This window comes from Rhododendron vialii, chromosome 9a, assembly GCF_030253575.1.
Source record: "Rhododendron vialii isolate Sample 1 chromosome 9a, ASM3025357v1".
NCBI classification, from domain to species: domain Eukaryota; kingdom Viridiplantae; phylum Streptophyta; class Magnoliopsida; order Ericales; family Ericaceae; genus Rhododendron; species Rhododendron vialii.
Genome location: NC_080565.1, coordinates 27,254,822 through 27,275,221, shown reverse-complemented (window position 1 = coordinate 27,275,221; position 20,400 = coordinate 27,254,822). Strand labels below are relative to the sequence as shown.

Genomic DNA, 20,400 nt, shown 5'->3' with positions numbered 1-20,400 from the left:
CTTCCACATCTTGGTAATATGTTCCTAGAGACGTGTTCCTCAAAAGCTCTTCTTCTTGTAAAATAGCTTCAAACTGAGATGCCCTCATGGAGAGCTCAAACAGATCTTTGAAATTAGATCCATTAAACTGCTTTTTAAAATTAAACTCGAGACCATCTTGAGCTATTCGAACTATCTCGGTCTCTGGCACATTACAATGACATTGATTTCTTAATCTCTTAAATCTAGTTAAAAACTGTTCTGCCGTTTCATTTGGCTTCTGCTTTAACTTAGCCAAGTCGGCAATTGAGACCTCTGGTTCATGTCTAAAATATTGAGCATGAAATTGTTCTTCCATATCTTGCCACGTATGGATAGAATTTGCAGGCAGGCTTATGAACCATGTGAATGCTGTTTTAGTTAATGAATGTGGGAATAATTTTAACTTAAAAACATCATCAGAGCCAAGTTCTCCTAACTGTAGACAAAACCGTCCTACATGTTCAATTGTCGACTGATTTTCTGTACCACTAAAAAGTGAAAGCTCAGGCAATTTATACCCTCTTGGCAAAGGAACATTGTCAACCCAATGTGGGTAAGGCTTTCTAAACATGGGTTTTTCCACCCTGCGTAGCCCTGGTCCGTACACATCTTGGATGACTTCTAATATTTGTGCCCTATTAATATTCATGGGATCTGGGGCTCTAAGGACATTTGGTACATAAGGTTGTGCAAGAGGGCCATTCTGACCGTTCCCATTGCCAATGTTTGGCACATTGTGAACGTACTGACCACTATTTCCATTATTCGGTCCTACTGGCATAGTATGATAAGTATAACTGCCATGATTTGGCAGAGTTTGTGCGGCATTGTATATGTGTTGACCATTATTCATGACACGGACTCCTGTGAAACCAGCCTGAGGACTTTGACTAGAATTTAAACCATGATTCTGACCATTTCCACTACTGTTACCAACTTCATATATAGATGGGACACTCTGGTAAAAACTAGTTGGCTTGATTGTGGACCGTAGAGCAGTTGCTTCAACAAACGGTCGACTGTGCACATTCATATTTGAATCGAATGCTGGATTTGTATATACCTGTTGAGGTGACTGTCTAGGCAGATCTCCAGTTTGCAGTTGCTCATGTACTACACCATGTGCATCCACATCTATGACAGATGGGGGCGTAACTACCCTTCTCAATAGGGTAATCAATTCCTGTGCCGCTTCGTCTTCTGGATTAGACAAAACTTGTGCCAACTGCCTGGAAAGGCCCTGTATATTTGTTGGTGCGCTCAAGCCATTTCCTTGGCTATTTTCTGGCACCCTTTGTTCAGGATGCGCCACGTCAGTTTGGCTTTCTAGGCCTTCATTCTGAGGCTCTGCAGGTCGGTCGCCTTGTTTCCTTGTCGCTGGTGCCATTACTTCCAAATTAGTAATGATGCCCTCCTTCTAGCGCCAAAATTGTTTGTCTATTTTACTGATAGTCGACTAATCGACTAGAGATTGCTAAGTGTGCTGGAAATGTGGGTGTTTGTGGTGGTGGAGTTTGGTTCCTTGCCGTATTTCAGGACTTCTCTGGAAGCAAACTTAATGAAGTGAATGGAAATGGAAGAAGAACAACAAAATGGACTTTATTATCCCTCGGTGTAGAAGTCAAATCGACTATGTGAACACAATCGAACAGACGGTTAAATTACAAGCTACTCCTAGAGCAAGAAATGTAAAGTACAGATAAAAGTAGAAGCCTTTGGGCGATTGATTGGGGGTTCTAAATATCTTCCTTTCTTGTATTTATAGGCTGTTGTCGACTTGAAATTCAAATCATACGGACTTCCCTCCTTCGATTTGAATTAGTTGGCTCCATGCTCCCTATTCTTGCTCCACTATCTGCATGAGGCGGTTACTTCTCCATGATCTCACATGTTTCCAACGTTGTAATTATTTCAACTGCCTGCTTGCATTAACCGTCTGACTTCACGATCCGCATGTGATACAAAATTCTGACACGTGTCCAGTCGAATATCAACCGTTTGATCAGTCCATTTTCCTTAACAGGCTTCATATTGCATTTGCATTATATCAATCGGTCTAAAATGCGTTGACACGTGTAACATTCTGACCCAATCGATTATAATATACTAAATACTAAATTATGGTGTAAACAAGGGCTAAGAGGTCTTTTGGTTTTAATATGTTCTATGATGATCTACTGGAGGGAAGCTGGGGAGATCTCACTAGAGACTTGTGCTGTTGGCCGATGGAGGCCAAAATAAGATTTCAGTGGAGATTTGTGATGTTGGTGGAGATTTGTGCTCTATGATGATCTATTTGTGGTAGCTATTGGTGGAGATTTCAATGGAGATTTGTGCTGTTCATGGAGTGCATGCCTGTTTATACACTTGTTCAGGTTTGGATCTGAATGTGAATGTTTGTGCTGTTGGTGGAGGAAGGATACTCTATATATATGTTGGATGTGGTTGCTCCAGGTGCTACTTTAATGCTGACTGTTTGCTTTTGAAGGCTAAAGGATTTCAAGAGAATGCTGCTTATGACTGTTAATGTTGGATTTGGATGCTTTCTATTATCGCTCTCATTCGTCTAATCTGGGCTTGTTGGATGATTCTCCTAGTTGGTTTGACTAGTTTTCATTCAATCATGTAATTTTCTTTTATTTCTTCTCTCTTATTTTGGTCTCTTACGGTACCTTAATTTCTGTGGTTGGTTCTTCTCCGATGTACTTCTAATAAAATCTTGTGCTTATCAAATAAAAATTAAAAAAAACTCTCCGGTTTAAAAAATAAAAAAACAAGTAAACTCTTATTAAACAATGAACGAGAGGGTTTTATATTGGGAGGGTTATATTCGGTTGGTATCGATCTTAAACAGTTTTCAAGTATATGCACGGGTGCCGAACTGATTTGGTTCGGTTTTCCTAAAATCAAAACTGCCTAGACCAATCAAAGGTAAAAAAAAATTGATTGAAACCCCACAGTTTGGTTCGGTTAAGGCGGTTTAAGCAGTTGAATCAGTATTTTTTACCTCTCTAAATTACTAGTTGTTTGGTACTTTTTCGTCTTCAGTTGGGGGAGGGGGTATTGGTTTTTGTCATAATTTTATACTTTGTAGACTCCACTAGTTTCATTGAGACGGATATTCAATCCAAAATATAAAATGTTAATAATATAAAATTCAAAAACAAAACGGACAAAAATACCAAAATTATAGCATGAACTCAGCCTAACTACAACTCCCAACTCTCAAACAATCTCTCTCTCTCTCCTCACTCGTACAGAAACCCGACCCGGGCCTCCTCCCAAGGGCGGACCTATGCATGGGCAAGGGGGAGTCCACTGACCCACTAAGTTGCAAAACTCTCCGGTTATATACTTATGTTTTCAGGACATTTTCATAGTTTTGCTTTTGCCCCATAAGTTTTATTTCAGGTGGTTTTTGCCCTAAAGATAATTGTAAGTGCCTCATAGATATAATACTCTTTGGTATTTGCCCCATGAATTTTATACCCTTTTGTCCTTGCTCCAAAAATAAAAAAAAACTTGCCTGTGTGTGGAAAAAAGAAGAAATCGATTGAAGCATCTATAGTAGATCATATCAGAAATTGACTAAGCATGTTAGTAAATAACCCATGAGCCATGATTCTATATTTCTATTACTCCGTATTGGGTAAATCTAAACTCTAGGACCTAATTTGAAAGCAAAAACCTATATCCATTTGAGGCAAAATTACTTATTTGTTTGATTGCATCTTTTTTGTATGTATTTTTTCTCCATGTTTCATATTTAGTATGCAAGAATTCTTGATTTTTATTTTTTAGATTGTTTAATAATTTTTCTTTCTCGGCTAGATTGCTAATTAGATTGTTTAATGTATACCATCTGCATTGGTTAATCCTAATTTGAGACATTTAATTTTGTGTACTACTTTAGGCCCTGTCATTAATACTACAAACTAATAACTACCTCTACAAACATATATTGTGACCCTCTTTTGTTGATTAGAAATTAGGATAAATTTAGGTTATGATATTGTACGTATTATGTTTATTGTTTTGCTCCCAAATATATATGTAAATGAAGTGATATGTTATGGATGGACATATTGCTTTTTGATTATAGAGCTTAGGGCTGTCCAACGGATGAACCAAATCGTTCAATCCATCCGATCCGCTCAATCCGCACCAAACCAAACCGAGGCATGCTACGGACAAATATAGACTTAAAAATACTAATTCTGGCGAATCCGGTTCGGTTCGGTTCCATCCAATCCGCAATGTTCCTATTTCTCTTCCAAAGGTTATGGATGATGTTGAGTAATTTGAACAAAATTTCACTGGTAATAAAGTAATAAACATGTATTCTATGATGGTTTTATGTTTTATGATGAAAATGTTAATTGTCTTCTCTATTTTTTTGGTACATTAGAATCTGAATCAAGTTCATGTTCTAGTCCAGCTCCAAGTTCGAGTGTTATTGATGTCTAATAGTTTATCTTTAGACATTAGGGTGGATGAATGTTGGTTTAGACTTGTTTGAATTTGTTAATAATTCTAAGTAATGTTGGTTTAGACTTGTTTGAATTTGTGGCGGACTTGATTGGACTTGAAATTTGGGACTTTATTTTCAATTTTTTGGTGTATATAAAAAAATAAATTGCATGCTCAAATCTGCTGAAACCGCCCAAACCAATCCGCCGAATCTGCATCCAAACTAAACCAACCCAACAACGCTATGGATGGAGAAAACAACAATCCGCCGCGAGCGGATCGGATTGAAAACCGGACCGATCCGCATCAAACTATTCCGCGAGCAAGCCTAAATTAGAGCTTATGAATACAGATCTCTTTGTGTACGTGTAGCATTTTACTGAATTTTTCCCCATTTATCATGTGTTAATACAAAAATTGTAGATACTTGACCCGAGTGATAATAAATCTCTAGAAATTTTATATTCATCTCAAAATCAATTGGCAAAAGTGGAGAGGTTCCAAATGTTATTAAGTAATCACCCATTCCACTCCCAAGCAATGTGGGACTCTATTTCCTTAGCATCCCCCCTCACGTACAGCCGCGTTTTCAAGTCTGTCACGTGTGGCCACTTTTGGGTCCTATCGTCGTGCAGCCTTTTTGCTAGTCTGTCATCGTGGGGTGTGAATTGTGATTATTTTTTTTAAATGTAGGGGATTGGAACGGGCCCCGCTCTGATACCATGTAGAAACTTTATAGCCATCTCAAAATCAATTGGCAATAAGTGGAGAGGTCTTAAATGTTATTAAGTGATTACTCAATCCACTCCCAAGCAACGTGGGACTCTATTTCCTTAACATACATCGCGCATAGGTCACTGTGTGAAGCCCACTACGGGTTCCATACAAATTGTCCGAGCCGTTCATTAAATGTAAAATATTTTTTAAGGTCCTCACAAAAGAATCAACTCAATCCGATACCTGCAAGTACTCGATCCAGTCATCGAACTTTTCATTTAGATTTCAGGACAATGAGAAGTTAGATGATTCAGTGTGTTTTGGATCAAGTTTTTTTTTTTCTTCAATTTTCACATACGCCGATCATGTATCTACCAAAGTGTGCTCGGAAAATGACCGGAAAATTGAAAATAAACCGGAGGGGACACCACCACCCCTCCTATCCCCGTTTTATAAAAAAGTTTGTCGTACATATATACCCACACATAGGTATACGTATATACGCATATCTAGCTAGATAGATGTTGAAGAGGCCAGCCGGAAGCGCTTTGACAGAACTATATTTAGCAAATTTAGTTAGTTACGACTACCATTCAAATTTGTTACGTACTTATGAATAGAGTAGTTCAATAAAACGTAGTAGGTGACGATTGATTCCCCAAAAATCCGTTTATTCGATCAGGATACAAATGTATGCAGTCTTTTGTACTGGTTTATGACTATAGCTTAGCTATATCAGTGTGGGTTTCCAAAATTTCCTAAACACATGAATGAAAGCAAGTGGTATTCCAAGTTCAGTACGTTTGTTTTCTTTGCCCATTCCTGTTCCGCCACCCAAATCGCAAAAACAACAACAAAATCGGCAGTATAAAGGCAGCATTGCACAATGAGAACTGAGCCATGACTTCAAAAATCTCAATAAACGAACAAATACACAACTGAGAGCTCCATGCACTCACTATACACATTCTCTCAATAGAATTATCAGACCATATATATTCATTTCGATATACAACAAAATGGAAACTGAATTTGAACTACTTACTCAGTTGCATAGCTACGAGTGTTAAGCTTATTTTCTTGGCATAGCTATCTTCAAGCAAAAGTAGAATGAAACGAAGCCTTACTCACTGGAGGTGGGCGTGGTAGAGGTACTAACCCATCTATTGGTCACCGAAGCTGGTGAAACTAGCGCCTTGGTGTTCTTCAGCAACACAACATCTTCGCCATCAGGTGAAGTAGGAGGCCTTCTAGTTGTTAACGCGCTACCATCGTCAATTATCTTCCCAGCATTCTCATCTTTGTACGCCTGAATCTCCATCAAAGCCTCCAAAATCTCTTCCATCGTAGGCCTTATGTCCTTGTCAAGTTGCAAACACCTAAAAGCCACCTCTGCCACTGACAAAGTCATCCTCTCAATCGAAGGATCTGACTCATACCCAAGAGACGGATCAATCAACTCATGGATTAAACGGTTTTGGATCCTGTTTACTGCTAAATTAGCCAAATTAATGTCATCCCTATTCCTGTTAATGTCAACAGCTGGCAGTGATGATATGAGCTCAATAAGAACAACCCCAAAGCTATAAACATCACTCTTGTCAGTAAGCTGGTAACATCGATGGTACTCAGGATCAACATAACCGGGAGTGCCCTGTGGAGCCGTTGAGACGTGAGTGGCATGGATGGGGAAGAATCTCGAGAGCCCGAAATCTCCAACTTTGACGTGAAAATCATTGTCAAGGAGTATGTTGTCAGTCTTCACATCGCGGTGGATGATATCAGAATCATGGAGATAAGCCAATGCACTGGCAGTTACAATGGCTATGTTCATGCGAATAGGCCATGCAAGCAAACTGTCCTTTGCTCGATCACCGTGTAGATGATCCGCCACAGTGCCATTGGGAATGTACTCGTAGACGAGTAGTAGTTCCCGGCTGTGGCGGGAGGTGCAACCATAAAGGGTGACCAGATTGGGGTGGCTCAAACAGGTAAGGATTTCGACTTCGTTCATGAACTGCTTCACCCGCTTGTAGTTGTGCTCGTATAGACGCTTGACAGCAACATCCCTTCCGTCCTGGAGTTTTCCTGGTTGAGAAAAGACCAATGGTTATGCCACATTTTTGTGTGAATAATTGGCATTTCAGAGTATGTGAACAGATAGGCTACATAGATAGGCCATTGGTGGATTATGGATTTCTGGAGAATTTTAAATTACTGAAAGGAAATAGATACGCAAACCCAAAGTTACTTGGACATTTTTAAATGTAAGAAGGACCTGTGTGGGATACTCGACGACCGAGCCCGAACATTCCAAAGTTCAGCTCGTCTCGGCTCGTTTGCAACCCTACCTACGTAACAAGCATACTTAGTAATTCAAGCTATTATAAAATCCCTGTAACAGTCTAGTGCAACGCATGAGATGCTCATTGCAACTTGAAAATGCCATTTTGTCCCAGAAAATAAAAGATGTGTGAAGTATGGACATTGAGTTGTGTCCTATTATCCTTGGACACGAATTAGATAAACCTGACACTTAGACACGCACTTGCAACTGATGCATGTCACCTGAGTCCATGAAACATAGGGCAACCCAAAGATAAATTTATCTGCTTTACTTCATTCTAACTTCATCTTTAGGATTTTTCCTTACTTATTTCCTTTCATAAGTATATGATCCAACACAGTCTTAGTGATGCTGCCACCTAATAAGTAGGGATACGGACACGAGCACTTACACAGCTACCGATACAGACTCGAAATAAAAGGGGTGTAATGGACACAGCGGGGACACAGCAAAAGTTATGTATATATTAGGGTAGATATGTACATGCATATGAACATTTTATAATTCTTGTTGTTTCCTTTTTAAATATTACAAGTTGAACAAAGGTTTTATTTGGTCATAATTCATTTATTCTTACCTTTTTTCTAATATTTTTGGAGTATCATACCCCCAAAAAAAGCTTCAATATGATAAATTGCTCCCTATCATGTTTCCATCTATGTCCAAATTGAGACATAGGTGTCCCTGATGTGTTCCCGGAGTGTCCCTTACTTAAATATAATTGAATTCATTAGACGCGTCACGCCTCATATGTGTTCCCGCGAAGTATCTAACACGGATATGGCAAGCGGTTATGCGTATCAGTGCTTCCTATGACAACCCTTCTTACCATGGTACACAGTGCCAAAACCTCCATCTCCCAATTCCTTTGAAGGATCGAAGTCATGAGTGGCTTCTTCGAGTTCAGCATAGGAGAAGACAGAGGCACCAAAGTAGGCACTACCGCCTTCAAGGTCTGCTTTTGATAAGTGATCAGAGGAAGTGTTCTTTGAAGAGATGTACGATGAAACATGATTCCATTTGTTGTGGCGCCATATTATTATGACCAAGCATAGCAGAAGGATCACGAGTACTCCAGGTATAGCTGAAGAAAATACAGGTGTGTAATCAGGTATTGATTCTTTCATTCATAGGAAAAAAATAACCCAGAAAAACTGAGGCATCTTTATCACTAAATACCAGTCCCTCTATCCCAATGCAATAGCGGTACCCTATGTTATCAAACTGAAGCATATGAATCTCAAGAGACAAGAGAGGATTGTTTAGCAGCCAATGCATTGGAACAGAAGAACTCTATTATGGGCCAAAAGATACAGTCCCATAAGTGAATTGGCTTAAGGCTGTGACTAGAATCCTAAAACGGGAAAACAAGTACTCAATGAAGTTTGTAACTTTGTATATTAAAAAGGAGAACTTTGGATGTATCAATAGAATTCTAACTTACCAGAAGAAACTGTGTATTTACTCAAAATTCGAGTATAGATGTAGATGTATCTAGGTCAAACATGCTTACTGAATAGTGAATACTGATAAAAGGTAAATTACCTGTTCCTAGTATCAATTTCAAGTTAATTCCTGCAACCATTGTCAAGGAGAAAAACACCAGTCAATTCAAAGTTATTTACCTTGCCTAGTGAAACATGCTTGAGACTAACTAAAGGAAATTGCTAGTGAAACATGCTTGAGACTAACTAAAGGAAATTGCAAAAACACCAAGTTAAAAAAATATAAATAAATAAAAAAAACTTCCATGATGGAGCAAAACTTCCATGCCAATACCTTCTTCCTTCTCATCTCTGCACTGGAAGCCAGTGCCATCATGAGAACACTGCCCCCCCTTGTGTTGACATTCTTGACATGCCTCGGATACATGAAACCTAATGGAGAACTCAGAAGCCAACACAGAGAACAAATTACTGACATTTCGGTTCCCGAGTTTGGGTACCACTGGCAATTCAATAACCGAACAATTACGAGGAAAACTGAGACTTCTTGAGACCTGGTCATGTTTTGTATACTCATAGTAGACAGTGTATCCACTGCAGCCTCTGTAACAGTCATTGCCACGAAAATACTCATCTCTTTTCTTGTCAAGTTCAGGGCTTATGTTAGTGCATTTGAACAATGTGAGACCGGGTGATATTGTGACAGAAATAGGGGGTTTACTTGGAAGAGTCCAGTTCAAGTAAAACCCGAAAACGTCGCAACCGTTTGTCCTAATGATGTTCCCTAGACGTGGGTCATTAACCCTAATGGAATTTTCTGAGACATTGGTAGTATTAAGGTCATAGTACAGTCCCTCCGCTCCCAAGTTGAGTTTTGGAACTGGGTCTGTGCAATTTTGTACGGTGTAGAGCCCACAATTGGGGAATGTGGAGTTGGACAGAGGGTATCTGATTTGGCCATGAGTTCCACAGTCGAAGGAGTCTGGACATTTCCCAGAAGAGAGATGAAGAAACAGTAGATGAAAGAGAAGCAAGAGTGCCAAAACAGAGGGAACACCCATTTTGGTTGCCCAATTTGGAGGACAGATTAATGAACAACTAGTAACATAGCGGAGTTTTCTTCCTTAAAATAAGGTTCTTTTTGTGGATTTTGTCAAGAAATAGAGGGTGTATCTATGCTTTGCACGCCTGTCGACTTGGAAATTTGGCTATTTTGGACGACTTGAAAGAAGTCCGATTGAAAAGTCCGATTGAAACGAAGGGGGAACTAGGACCACTACTTTTGTGTTGGATAGCAAGGGTCGGTTGGCAAATAGACTCCATGGGAGTTTAATGCTCATCTCCTTCATTGACTCGGCAACTTGACCCTTCATGATCCGCAAGAGTTAGCCGGGTGGTCTTGGCTTAAAACCTAAAAGTTTGTTCTCTTTCAAGGTTTTAAGTTTGATTTTTCTTATAAATAATTCTTCGGTTCTTACACCGCTCGCAAGCATGTGAAAAAACTGTGGAAAGCTGTAAGATTTACCTCAATGTGCTCGCAAGTTAGCTCGGGACTTCCTGCATTACAAAAAAAAAAAAAATTGACCCATTGACACTTCTCTCTCTCTAGATCGAGATGTGTACTCTTGGATGGGCTAATGTGGGTGGTGTGAAAAATGGGGCAAGAAAATATCCAAGTTGCAGAGAGAGCAAAAGGTGATAGAGAAATAGTGAGTCAAGGTCGCCGAAAATGGCTTGCGGATGGGATGCTTTCATGGTGCTCCCCACTCGTTTGATGAATTCCCCGTTTGATACGCTTTTGTAGTGTTTCGATCACGTAAATTGCTACTCCCCCCCCCCTGACACACCCCCCCCCCCCGGCCCCACCTCCCTTTCCCAGTTTACCCCCGCCCCCCCTCTCTCTCCCGCCCCCCTCTCCCTCCCTCTCTCTCTCTCTCTCTCTCTCTCCCTTTTCTTTTTTTCCACTTTCTGCTTCTTTTCTTCTTTTTTTTTTTCTTTTCCAGTTTTTTTTTTCATTTTATTTCATTTTCTTTCTTTCCAGTTTGAATTTTTTTTTCTTTTTAATAATAGGTTCAAGTCTAATTCTAGGCTTTGTAAAGTAATTGAGAGAAAAAAAGTGTTTCAATTGATCATGTTTATCCCACTGTTTTTTTTTCTTTTTTTGTCCTTTATAGATTAAAAAATATAATTACGAAAATAAGTGTTTCAATTTTTAATCCGTTTGAACCAGTGCAAAGATGTTATTTTTCTGATCATTTCATCCTAAATGGTCGTAATAAATTTTTGGCTCCAAGGCCTTTCAATGAACACCCTAAGAGAGTCCTGAAACTAAATAATGAGTCTTAGGTTGCTCGTTGAAAGGTCGTAAAGCAAAAAATTCATTAAGATTACAATTAGTGTTCGGGAACTAATTACGAAATGTATTTTGCAAACGACATACTAATCTATAATACAAATATTATATTCAGGATTACTTTTTTTTAACTATAGTACAATTTTATAAATTTGTTAACCATTATTTAGCATATATCCTCTTAACTGATTCAGTAGTATGTTGCTTCAAATCACGTTTATACTCCATAGGATTGCAAATGGATGGTTTCTATTTTTTTATAACTAAAACGGAAACGTTTTAGGGGCTACTATGTCAATAGGGGCAGCAGAGCCCCCGGGTCCCCCATACTTTTTAATTTATTTTTTTATTTAATTACTTATATCTTATTTATTTAATTTCTATAAATACACCATTTGTATATTTAAAAATATAATTCAAGAATTAAGTGCTTTAATTCTCAATTCAATTAAATCAGAGCAAATATCGTTTTTTTATTATTTTATTTTAAATGGTCATAATGAATTTTTTGGTTTAAGACTTTTCAACAAACTCCCTAAGACTCATTATTTAGTTTTAAGACTCTCTTAGGGTGTCCATTGAAAACCCTTGGAGCCAAAAATTTATTATGACCATTTAGGATGAAATGATCAGAAAAATAACAACTTTGCACCAGTTCAAACGGATTGAAAATTGAAACACTTATTTTCGTAACTATATTTTTTAATCTATAAAGGACAAAAAAAGAAAAAGAAAACAGTGGGATAAACATGATCAATTGAAACACTTTTTTTCTTTCAATTACTTTACAAAGCCTAGAATTAGACTTGAACCTATTATTAAAAAGAAAAAAAAATTCAAACCGGAAAGAAAGAAAATGAAAAAAAAAACTGGAAAAGAAAAGGGAAAAAAAGAAGCAGAAAGTGGAAAAAAAGAAAAGGAAGAGAGAGAGAGAGAGGGGGGAGGGGGGGTAAATTGGGAAAAAGAAGGTGGGGCCGGGGGGGTGTGTGTGTCAGGGGGGGGGGAGTAGCAGCCCTCTTCGATCACCAGTGTTTCACCCTTTGACTTTAGGTGAAAAGTGGAAAACCCAAAAAAAACCCAAGGAAAGCTATAGGAAACAGAAAGTTAAGGAGTGCCAATTGATAGCACATTCCAAAAAGGAAAACTAAAAGCTCACCAAAAATGCTGCTCGAGCCCTCTTCCTTGCGTGAAAGTCTCCTACGTAATTATGATCCCTCCTCTCACAATGTTATGAGAACCACTATATTGTAAGATTCGGAAAATATAAACCTGTTATTTGAAATACCCCTCCTTCCATGGAACCCTGTTAAGAAATTGATCCAATGAGTGCACGGACATCCTAGGAGCCACTGACAATTTTAACATCCTAGGGGCCACTGACAATTTTAACATCACGATCCCAAAATTAACTGAAATGGTTTTAACTGACCCAAACATCCTACTCCCTCCGTCCCTTTATTATGGTCCAGTATTTCATTTTGAGCTGTCCCTTAATAAGTGTCCATTTGGTAAAGTTAGTGGATAAAAATTGGTACATTGTCTATTTTGTCCCTAAAAGTAGATTCTATTTTGAAAAGTTAGTGAGTAAAAAGTGTAATGATGATGGATAAATAAGGAAAGTGGAGGAAAAACTTGATCTGAAAGGTATAATAATGATGTTTTTTTAATAAGTTGGAGTTACGAAGTAAGACATTTAAAAAGAGACGGAGAAAGTAACATAAAACATAGATACACACTCTCCTCTCAGCGAAAGGGAGGAAAACTCAAGCATGTTGCTGGTAACTGCGCAAGCCAAAAGGCTCATTGGTAAAAGATAAGTGGTGAAGATGGTATTGTATAGTAGTCAAAAGTGCAATGATGTCCATTGATTCATCTTTAATATAGGGCTCGAGTGCAGAGTCAAAGATAACGCCGCGAATTTGATGAAAAGCATAAGACAAAAGGGATGTCTGTGATCACCAACTTGATGAAGGTTCCCTCAAAAGACAGTAGAAATGAAAGCTCTGGCCCATTTAGAAGAAAATGATCAAAAAGACTGTTCAAGGCTTGGATAAAACAAATGGGGGGGGGGGGGGGGGGCGAATAACTATTCAACACAAACATGGTTTAAATAAGGAAGATAAAAAATGTTAAACAGAAGGGTGTATCAAAAGGCCCATTTAGAAGAAAATGATCAAAAAGACTGTTCAAGGCTTGGATAAAACAAATCGGGGGGGGAGAATAACTATTCAACACAAACATGGTTTAAATAAGGAAGATAAAAAATGTTAAACAGAAGGGTGTATCAAAAGGAATTTCTAACAGCAGCCTAATAAATAACCAGATATGTCAAAATCTCCTCTAAAAGACACTCAATTTTTACCCAAGCTTTATGCTTTTATTTGGGTCTGGACCGAAAACAACAAATACTATACGATCCTCACTATGAATCTGCCCACTGTAGTAGGAAGCATGGTGTGACTCAAAACTGATACCCTTGCTCGCAAGTCCTGCACCAATTAAAAGCATCTGAAGCAGACTCTCAACCATAAACTGGTTCATCCTATATCAGACACCGAAAGAAACTGCAACATAAACTAAAACCCTTCCTTGTTAAATAGCGTGAATAGAATTGCAAGATGTTATCACCCTGTAGAAGGAAAAAAGAATCAACTACACCTTGGCGGCACATAGAAAATAAATTACATTGACAAAGGACAAGTCGGAGTTATATCCAGACATCGTAAGAGAAGTAATTACACCAATTACCTAACAAAACACAAGAATATTGTGGTAGATGTACTCAGTCCTCTTCCATTGGCACATCTGGAATGTCAAACCTGTCTTCTTCTATTGTTTTATTGACTACAGACATTGGAGTCGGTAAAGGTTGAGTCAAGGAAACTAAAGAACAGTTAGCGAGTCTTACGACAAAGGTACATTCATACAAGCTTGAAGATAAGTTTAATGATTCCACAAATAAATGTACAGTTCATAGTCAGCATGGATAACGTCGTACCAAACAATTGCCAAACTAGCAAACCAGAATCTTACACAAACAGGGGATGGATACCAAAACCTTACATTTGGAAGCACACTACCACATGATACTTTAGCCTACGTTACAAGCCTTTGAGGGAGACATTTTTAACAGTTTGGTCTCTAGCCAATCGTCTGTACCGCCTCGAAATGTGATCCACTAATTACTTATAGAGTGGTCAATTTGTTTAGAAACATTTAAGCCTACCATTTTGGAGCATCATATGCTAGACATCGTGAAAATCATGTAAACAATAGAACTGGATTTTTCCTATACCAACAAAATTCCAATAGGAAACGCCATGTTAAATAGATGAGAAAATACAGACTATGTCATGGTGATTATAACAAGGATATAAATTGACATAAGATCGTCCTCTTTATCACCGCGGTTGCGGCTGCTATTTACCTCCCTCAATATTTCAGGCGTAACCTGCGTTCGAATTGGAAACAAATGCATCTGATATTGACAAAGAAAAGCCAAAAGAAATTAGCATAGTAGCTGTAAAGAGGTTAGAGCTCATACTAATTTGTGCCTTTGGTTTCCGACTAGAAGGTTAAGGTTAGCTTTGTCCTCCTTCGTCAGCTCATTTTTGTACCTGTAAAATACTTTACGTGACTGGTGTACAAGGGGAAAAATAACTCTCATTTCTTTTTCTTTCTTTTAGAACGAAAAAAAGCAGTAATTTTGAACAAGTTAACAAAATCCAAAATCACATAGAATAGCAATGGGATGACAATATGGGCATCATTACATGTTTTACCAAATGTTCGTCCATTATATAAATGGCATATGGGATAAAAAGGAGATCAGGAAAGCTTAAGGGCTGGGGCTGAGAAAATCCATAGATGTGTCTTACGCATTTTTCCTGTTTATGGCGACATATATCTTTCTCTTTAATATAACTACCATTTACAGCAACCACAATAACCTAAATAACAGTCTGATAATGCTGTAGTAAGGGGAAGGGCAGACTGCTTGCGACTTTTATATATGCAAAGTAAAAACCCTAGTGCCTTTATTAACAAGAATACAAACCTTTGTACAAATGCAAGAAGTGACTGATGCCAGATCACAGGCATTATCCTTTCATCCTCAACAAATTTCATGAAATGAGCAACCATAGCATCAAGTACCCGATATGGCAAAGCGTACTTCTTCTCAATCAATAGCTTTATAAAATAGCTGCATCAAAGCACCAATAAACAACTGTCAAAACTTTTATGACCCGCCGAACAAATGCAAAATTGTCAAAACTTTTATGATCAACCGAACAAATGGAATTTGAAAATATAACTGGCCTAAAGAGCACAGAACCCATTTTGACCCAATGACTTTGCACAAGATTCTCAAAGTGAATATGAGCATGAAAAGGTGGGCAAAATAGAGAACTTGTACAAAAAGAACAGAGGCAATCTATACTCAGATGCACAGACGTCAGAAGAACATTTACTAATGGGAAAGCCAAAATAAAGACATAATTATTGTGACTGAAATATTCATCAGGACAAAACTCATTTGATGAAAACATTTAACCATGCAACAATAACACCGATATAGACAAATTTGTATACGTATAACCAACATCTCGAGATCCTTCTTTTGTTAAAGAAAACCTGTATTTGGCACCAAGTTATTTTATCCTTGACAATTTTATTCTTTACTAGCATTGAAATGATTTGGGTTATTTCCTTGCTCAAGACATGTCAGACACAAACCACAATATAAACAAACGCAATATTGGATATGCATTAAAAACCCTATCCCCAATTGCTAATCCACTAACATGGACGTGTGTCTACTGGAAACAAAGAGTCTATCACATGCCTGCAGGAGTTATAAAACCACAACAAATACGAGATGGAAAAACAAGTGTGCAATCTTCCAAAAGAACTAGCACTATTCTACACAATGGCGATCGGATCATCCCCTTCCTGAAGATAATTCAGTTTATAAAATCCTCATAACCATTATTCAACCCAAAATCTAAAATACAAAACTGGTGAAGCCTTTCAAGGAGGGCAGTTTTCTACCAATAATTTGACTGATCAAACCACAACTAAATTGCTCACATCAGCATGAATTAAATTAAATCCTGAAATGCACTTCTGCAGTACAAATCTTACCTTGTTGTGCCACAGTACTCCATCTCAGCAAGCCTCAATAGTGCTACACTGTAATTAAGAGAGAGGTCAGTGTTGAAAATATGGTAAACAGTAAACACTACCATTGTTCTGAAGGTTAGTATGTTGACCCCTCAAGCCACTCCCTCGACTTATTATTCCACAATTCTACCAGAAATGATAAATCTAAATCTAGTGCAAAATAGCTATACCTCGAATGAAGTGGAGGAATGGAGACCTTCTGAATAATGCTCCCAATGATAACAGCTTCCCTCAGATTACAAGTTCCAGACTATGCATTAACAAAACAGAATAATTAAAGCCGAAACCACAAAACAAAACAATAAAAATAAGAGGACTCCACACGAGGAATTTGACTCAAATGAAGATATGAGAGAGTTAATAATTGTAATCGACTTGTACAAATGGAAATGAGACACCCTCAGAACTTGAATGTGGGTGAACTGAACTAAGAAAGTTCAAATACAATACAAAAGTTCAACTAACAATCCAACGGCTACATAAAATAGCTGGAACTCGGTCAGCTTTTTAAATGTAAGAGGGTAGCAGGCCAGCTGCAGTCTACCTTGTGCATCATCAATATTTCATACCTCGCACAATGGGAACAATATTCCCTTATTGAAGGCAGCCGGTTTGTATATGGATTTCTTCAAAGCTTGATACAGGGCAAAATGCAATCTCTTATTCTTTCGGATATCATCACGGGTCCTGGGCAGTAAGACAAGCCTGTAAAAACGTTCTGCCTTTTTCACACCCAAATTGGAAGCAAAAATCCTTGTGGCTTGGTACATAGCATTTGGCGACCATTTCTCAGGTTCAGTCAGGTACAGGACTTCCTCCCAAAGCTGCATCGAAGATATGTGTTTGAAAGCTTTGGGAATTTTTCCTGCTGTGTATTTATTAAGAAGCTTTCCAACTCTGCACATAACATTAATACTCCAGCTTAACAGCCCAAATGGGATGCATAATCCAAACTACGAACCTCAATAACATGTAGAAAACGAAAATAAAAGTACCCCTTGTACAGATCAATGACAGATTCATCCAATTTGGGTAGAGGGCGGACATCTGGTAATGAAGGAAGTTCTAATCAGTATCAAAACTTCTTTGCAGTAAATCAAAGTACCATTATTTAGGTCTATCTAAGAAAATTTAAGACAATACTAAGACTAAAGCGGCATCTTATAGCCCGGGAAAACAATCAATTCTCTCCTCAACTTTCACGGCCGCAGTGGTCGTTCAGTAGTAAAGCCTGGGGTAAGTTATCAAGGCTGTTTGTTAAGCTTTGAGAATTGGAAAAAAACAGCAACTTTTGGCAGGGATATTTATTGAAACAAAATGATTCTAAACTAAAGCTAACATTTCGCTGTTGATTGACCAAAAAAATTGCATACGAGCATTGTGACGGATCACTATAACCTGAAGAAACTTGTTCATCCTTTTGTTTGATCTTCGCAACAATCAGGTCGGCCAATGTCTGTTGCCGTCCTGCATCCTTCGATATGAAGGCCTCCAGTAGCTTCTCATCCTCTTCATCGACCTCTTCCTATGACAGCAAAATTTGAGAATTTAAAGAAAAACGATAAGACTACCTCAAGTTACACTAAAGATACAAAGCAAAAGGGATTATGGCATCTCGGTAACGTTTTTTATGGGCAATCTCGGTTTCTCGCCAAACCACACCCTTCTGGCGGGAAACAATAGCAGTTAAATGACAGCTCTTATTTTCTAAATTCCTCTCCCTCTCTCATAATTTCTCACCCCATTCGGAATTCAAACATGGGAGGGAACTCCTTCCCCGTTATTTGTCCTAACATTTCGGAAAAAGTCCCTAGAACCACACCGGCATAAGACTACTTCAAGTTCCAAAATTCTGCCTTATTGACTATACTAATTAAGTAGTCCGGAAGCAATGGCAGAAGCGACAATTCTCGCGAACCGAAAGCGAGGATTAATAGATAATCACAAATAATGGAAAAAGAAAAAGATAGATCAAACTCACACCTCGTAACCTCCAAACTGGCTTTGAGTCTCCGAGAACCCACCGAAGTCGTCAATATCATCTTCCTCCAAAACCACCTCCGTCGCGGTATCTTCGGCAAATACCAGGTTGTTAGGGTTTCTCCCTTCGTTCTCCTCGTTTATCTCTTTTTGCTGAATTAGAGCTTCTTTCAATATCTTCGAGCTCGTACCCGACGATATAAGCTGCATATACGCACACACGCACATACATAAACATACGAAATGATAACCAGAGAAGGGAGAGAGAGAGACAGAGAGAGACGTGCCTTCTGTTCAAGCTGGTGGTGTTTGGGAGGTTTATTCCGTTTCCTGGGGACAGTGGCGGCGTTTTCGTCGGCGAGGAAGGGCTCAGGATTCTGCTGTCTCGTTCTCTTCTTCGCCATTGTTGAGAGAGAATTGGAGCAACCGAGGCTTAAACCCTAGCTGAATGTTGTATTTTTGTAAACCTTTCAAATTGGGTTGTCGATGGAGGCCCATTATGAGAGACCCAAGCCTCGCTTGGCCCAGTTAAGGCATACCATGGGAAGGTTAACAAGATTTTACGCACTAAAATTTTGACACATACAAGAATAATTTTAACATCATTCTCATTTTTTTGGATTTTTATTTTTTAACTTCACTTTCCCTCGTTTTTACTTTGTAGCGTGATTTTCTCTTTTTTGATCAAATGAACCTTGGGGCGGAGCTATGTAGAGAGGAGTGTAGCACGTGCCACCCCGAAATAATCAAATGAACGTTGGGGCGGAGCTATGTAGAGAGGGGTGTGGCATGTGCCACCCCCGATTCAGGAATACCCAAAAAAAAAATATGAACACAGAAAAGATCAAATAAAAATAGATGGAAATACATCAAAAGTTGGGCGTTGGCTGATGTACTTTCTCCAAGGCTTGCAAACGAGAGTTCAAAACTCTATAATACTCTACTACTATTTTTTTTTTGTTTTTCTCTTTAACTCTTCTCTCTCTATTCTCACTAATTGGAAATAAACATCTTTTTTGGGCATTAATTTTTGGAAAATGATTTTTACAATCCCATTTTTACAATTTACACTCCCTTTTTTATTTTTATCCACATGAATTTACAATGTTGCTTTTGGATGGTAGAAAAAGTGTACAAAAAAGGGTTAGATAGTAAATTCATATGGATAAAGACAAAAAAAAAGTGTGAATTGTAAAAAAAGGGAGTATAAAAATCACTTCCCTAATTTTTTTCTACAAGTTTAGTATTTTTACTATATGTTTTTTTACGGATTATGATGGTGTTAAGAAACATATAATTCGATTTATAGACTTGTATGAATAAATTAGGAATTACAATTTCTTATTTTAGGTGTTTGCCGAAGGAGAAAGCGGGATGCAGCGGCTCCCCCTCTTAGAAATTTGAATTTTTATGATGCATGTTGGGAGAGAAAGCAGAATATAGTGGTTTCCCTGAGTTCAATTGGTGTCACCCCCGTATCCAAATTTTAGCTCCGCCACTGAATGGACCTAAAGAAAGACATAAGAAACAGAATATTAATTGATGAAACACTCCAACAAAAAAAAAAATTAGAGTTAACTAAAAGCTCTCAAAAAATGCTGATCGAATCTACTAGACTACTTCCATGGAACCCTGTTAGAAATATGAACTTTCCTCTTAACTAAGGGTTGATGGAGTGAGAACATGTTGTCATCAAGTGAGAAACTTTATTATCCCAAGCTCGCATAGTCGATACCTACCATGAGGCAATAGCTAGATTTTCAATCTCAAAAAAAAAAAAAAAAAGTCTCTATCACGAGGAAATATCCTTGGGATAACCAAAAATTTGAGAGATCCTTGTCTTTAGGGCTCCAAAACTAATTTTTTAAATTTTTTTTCTTCTT

At 38.2% G+C, this 20,400-nt stretch overlaps 2 protein-coding genes across 6 annotated transcripts in view; both read right to left on the bottom strand.

The window, feature by feature from the left end:
- LOC131302105 (LEAF RUST 10 DISEASE-RESISTANCE LOCUS RECEPTOR-LIKE PROTEIN KINASE-like 1.1) overlaps positions 1 to 10,753 on the bottom strand; it is a 45,552-nt gene extending 34,799 nt beyond the window's left edge. Inside the window, exons 1-4 of one of the 3 annotated variants that reach the window (XM_058328730.1) lie at positions 9,335 to 10,753; positions 9,101 to 9,130; positions 8,385 to 8,639; positions 6,088 to 7,296 (exon numbers count right to left, since the gene is read on the bottom strand). In XM_058328730.1, the coding sequence (XP_058184713.1) occupies positions 6,332 to 7,296; positions 8,385 to 8,639; positions 9,101 to 9,130; positions 9,335 to 10,061 (1,977 nt within the window). In that variant the 5' untranslated portion in view covers positions 10,062 to 10,753 and the 3' untranslated portion in view covers positions 6,088 to 6,331. Of the gene's footprint in view, positions 1 to 6,087; positions 7,297 to 8,384; positions 8,640 to 9,100; positions 9,131 to 9,334 lie in introns of those variants that run through there. The other 2 variants (XM_058328728.1, XM_058328729.1) reach the window with 2 other exon arrangements.
- LOC131302106 (bystin) overlaps positions 1 to 19,017 on the bottom strand; it is a 48,004-nt gene extending 28,987 nt beyond the window's left edge. The window contains exons 1-12 of one of the 3 annotated variants that reach the window (XM_058328732.1): positions 18,805 to 19,016; positions 18,521 to 18,721; positions 17,936 to 18,062; positions 17,533 to 17,584; positions 17,107 to 17,434; positions 16,708 to 16,787; positions 16,499 to 16,546; positions 15,411 to 15,557; positions 14,898 to 14,970; positions 14,729 to 14,804; positions 14,102 to 14,215; positions 13,579 to 13,982 (exon numbers count right to left, since the gene is read on the bottom strand). In XM_058328732.1, coding sequence (XP_058184715.1) covers positions 14,136 to 14,215; positions 14,729 to 14,804; positions 14,898 to 14,970; positions 15,411 to 15,557; positions 16,499 to 16,546; positions 16,708 to 16,787; positions 17,107 to 17,434; positions 17,533 to 17,584; positions 17,936 to 18,062; positions 18,521 to 18,721; positions 18,805 to 18,921 — 1,329 coding nt within the window. In that variant the 5' untranslated portion in view covers positions 18,922 to 19,016 and the 3' untranslated portion in view covers positions 13,579 to 13,982; positions 14,102 to 14,135. Of the gene's footprint in view, positions 1 to 13,578; positions 13,983 to 14,101; positions 14,216 to 14,728; positions 14,805 to 14,897; positions 14,971 to 15,410; positions 15,558 to 16,498; positions 16,547 to 16,707; positions 16,788 to 17,106; positions 17,435 to 17,532; positions 17,585 to 17,935; positions 18,063 to 18,520; positions 18,722 to 18,804 lie in introns of those variants that run through there. The other 2 variants (XM_058328733.1, XM_058328734.1) reach the window with 2 other exon arrangements.
- Between the last annotated feature and the right edge of the window lie 1,383 nt (positions 19,018 to 20,400).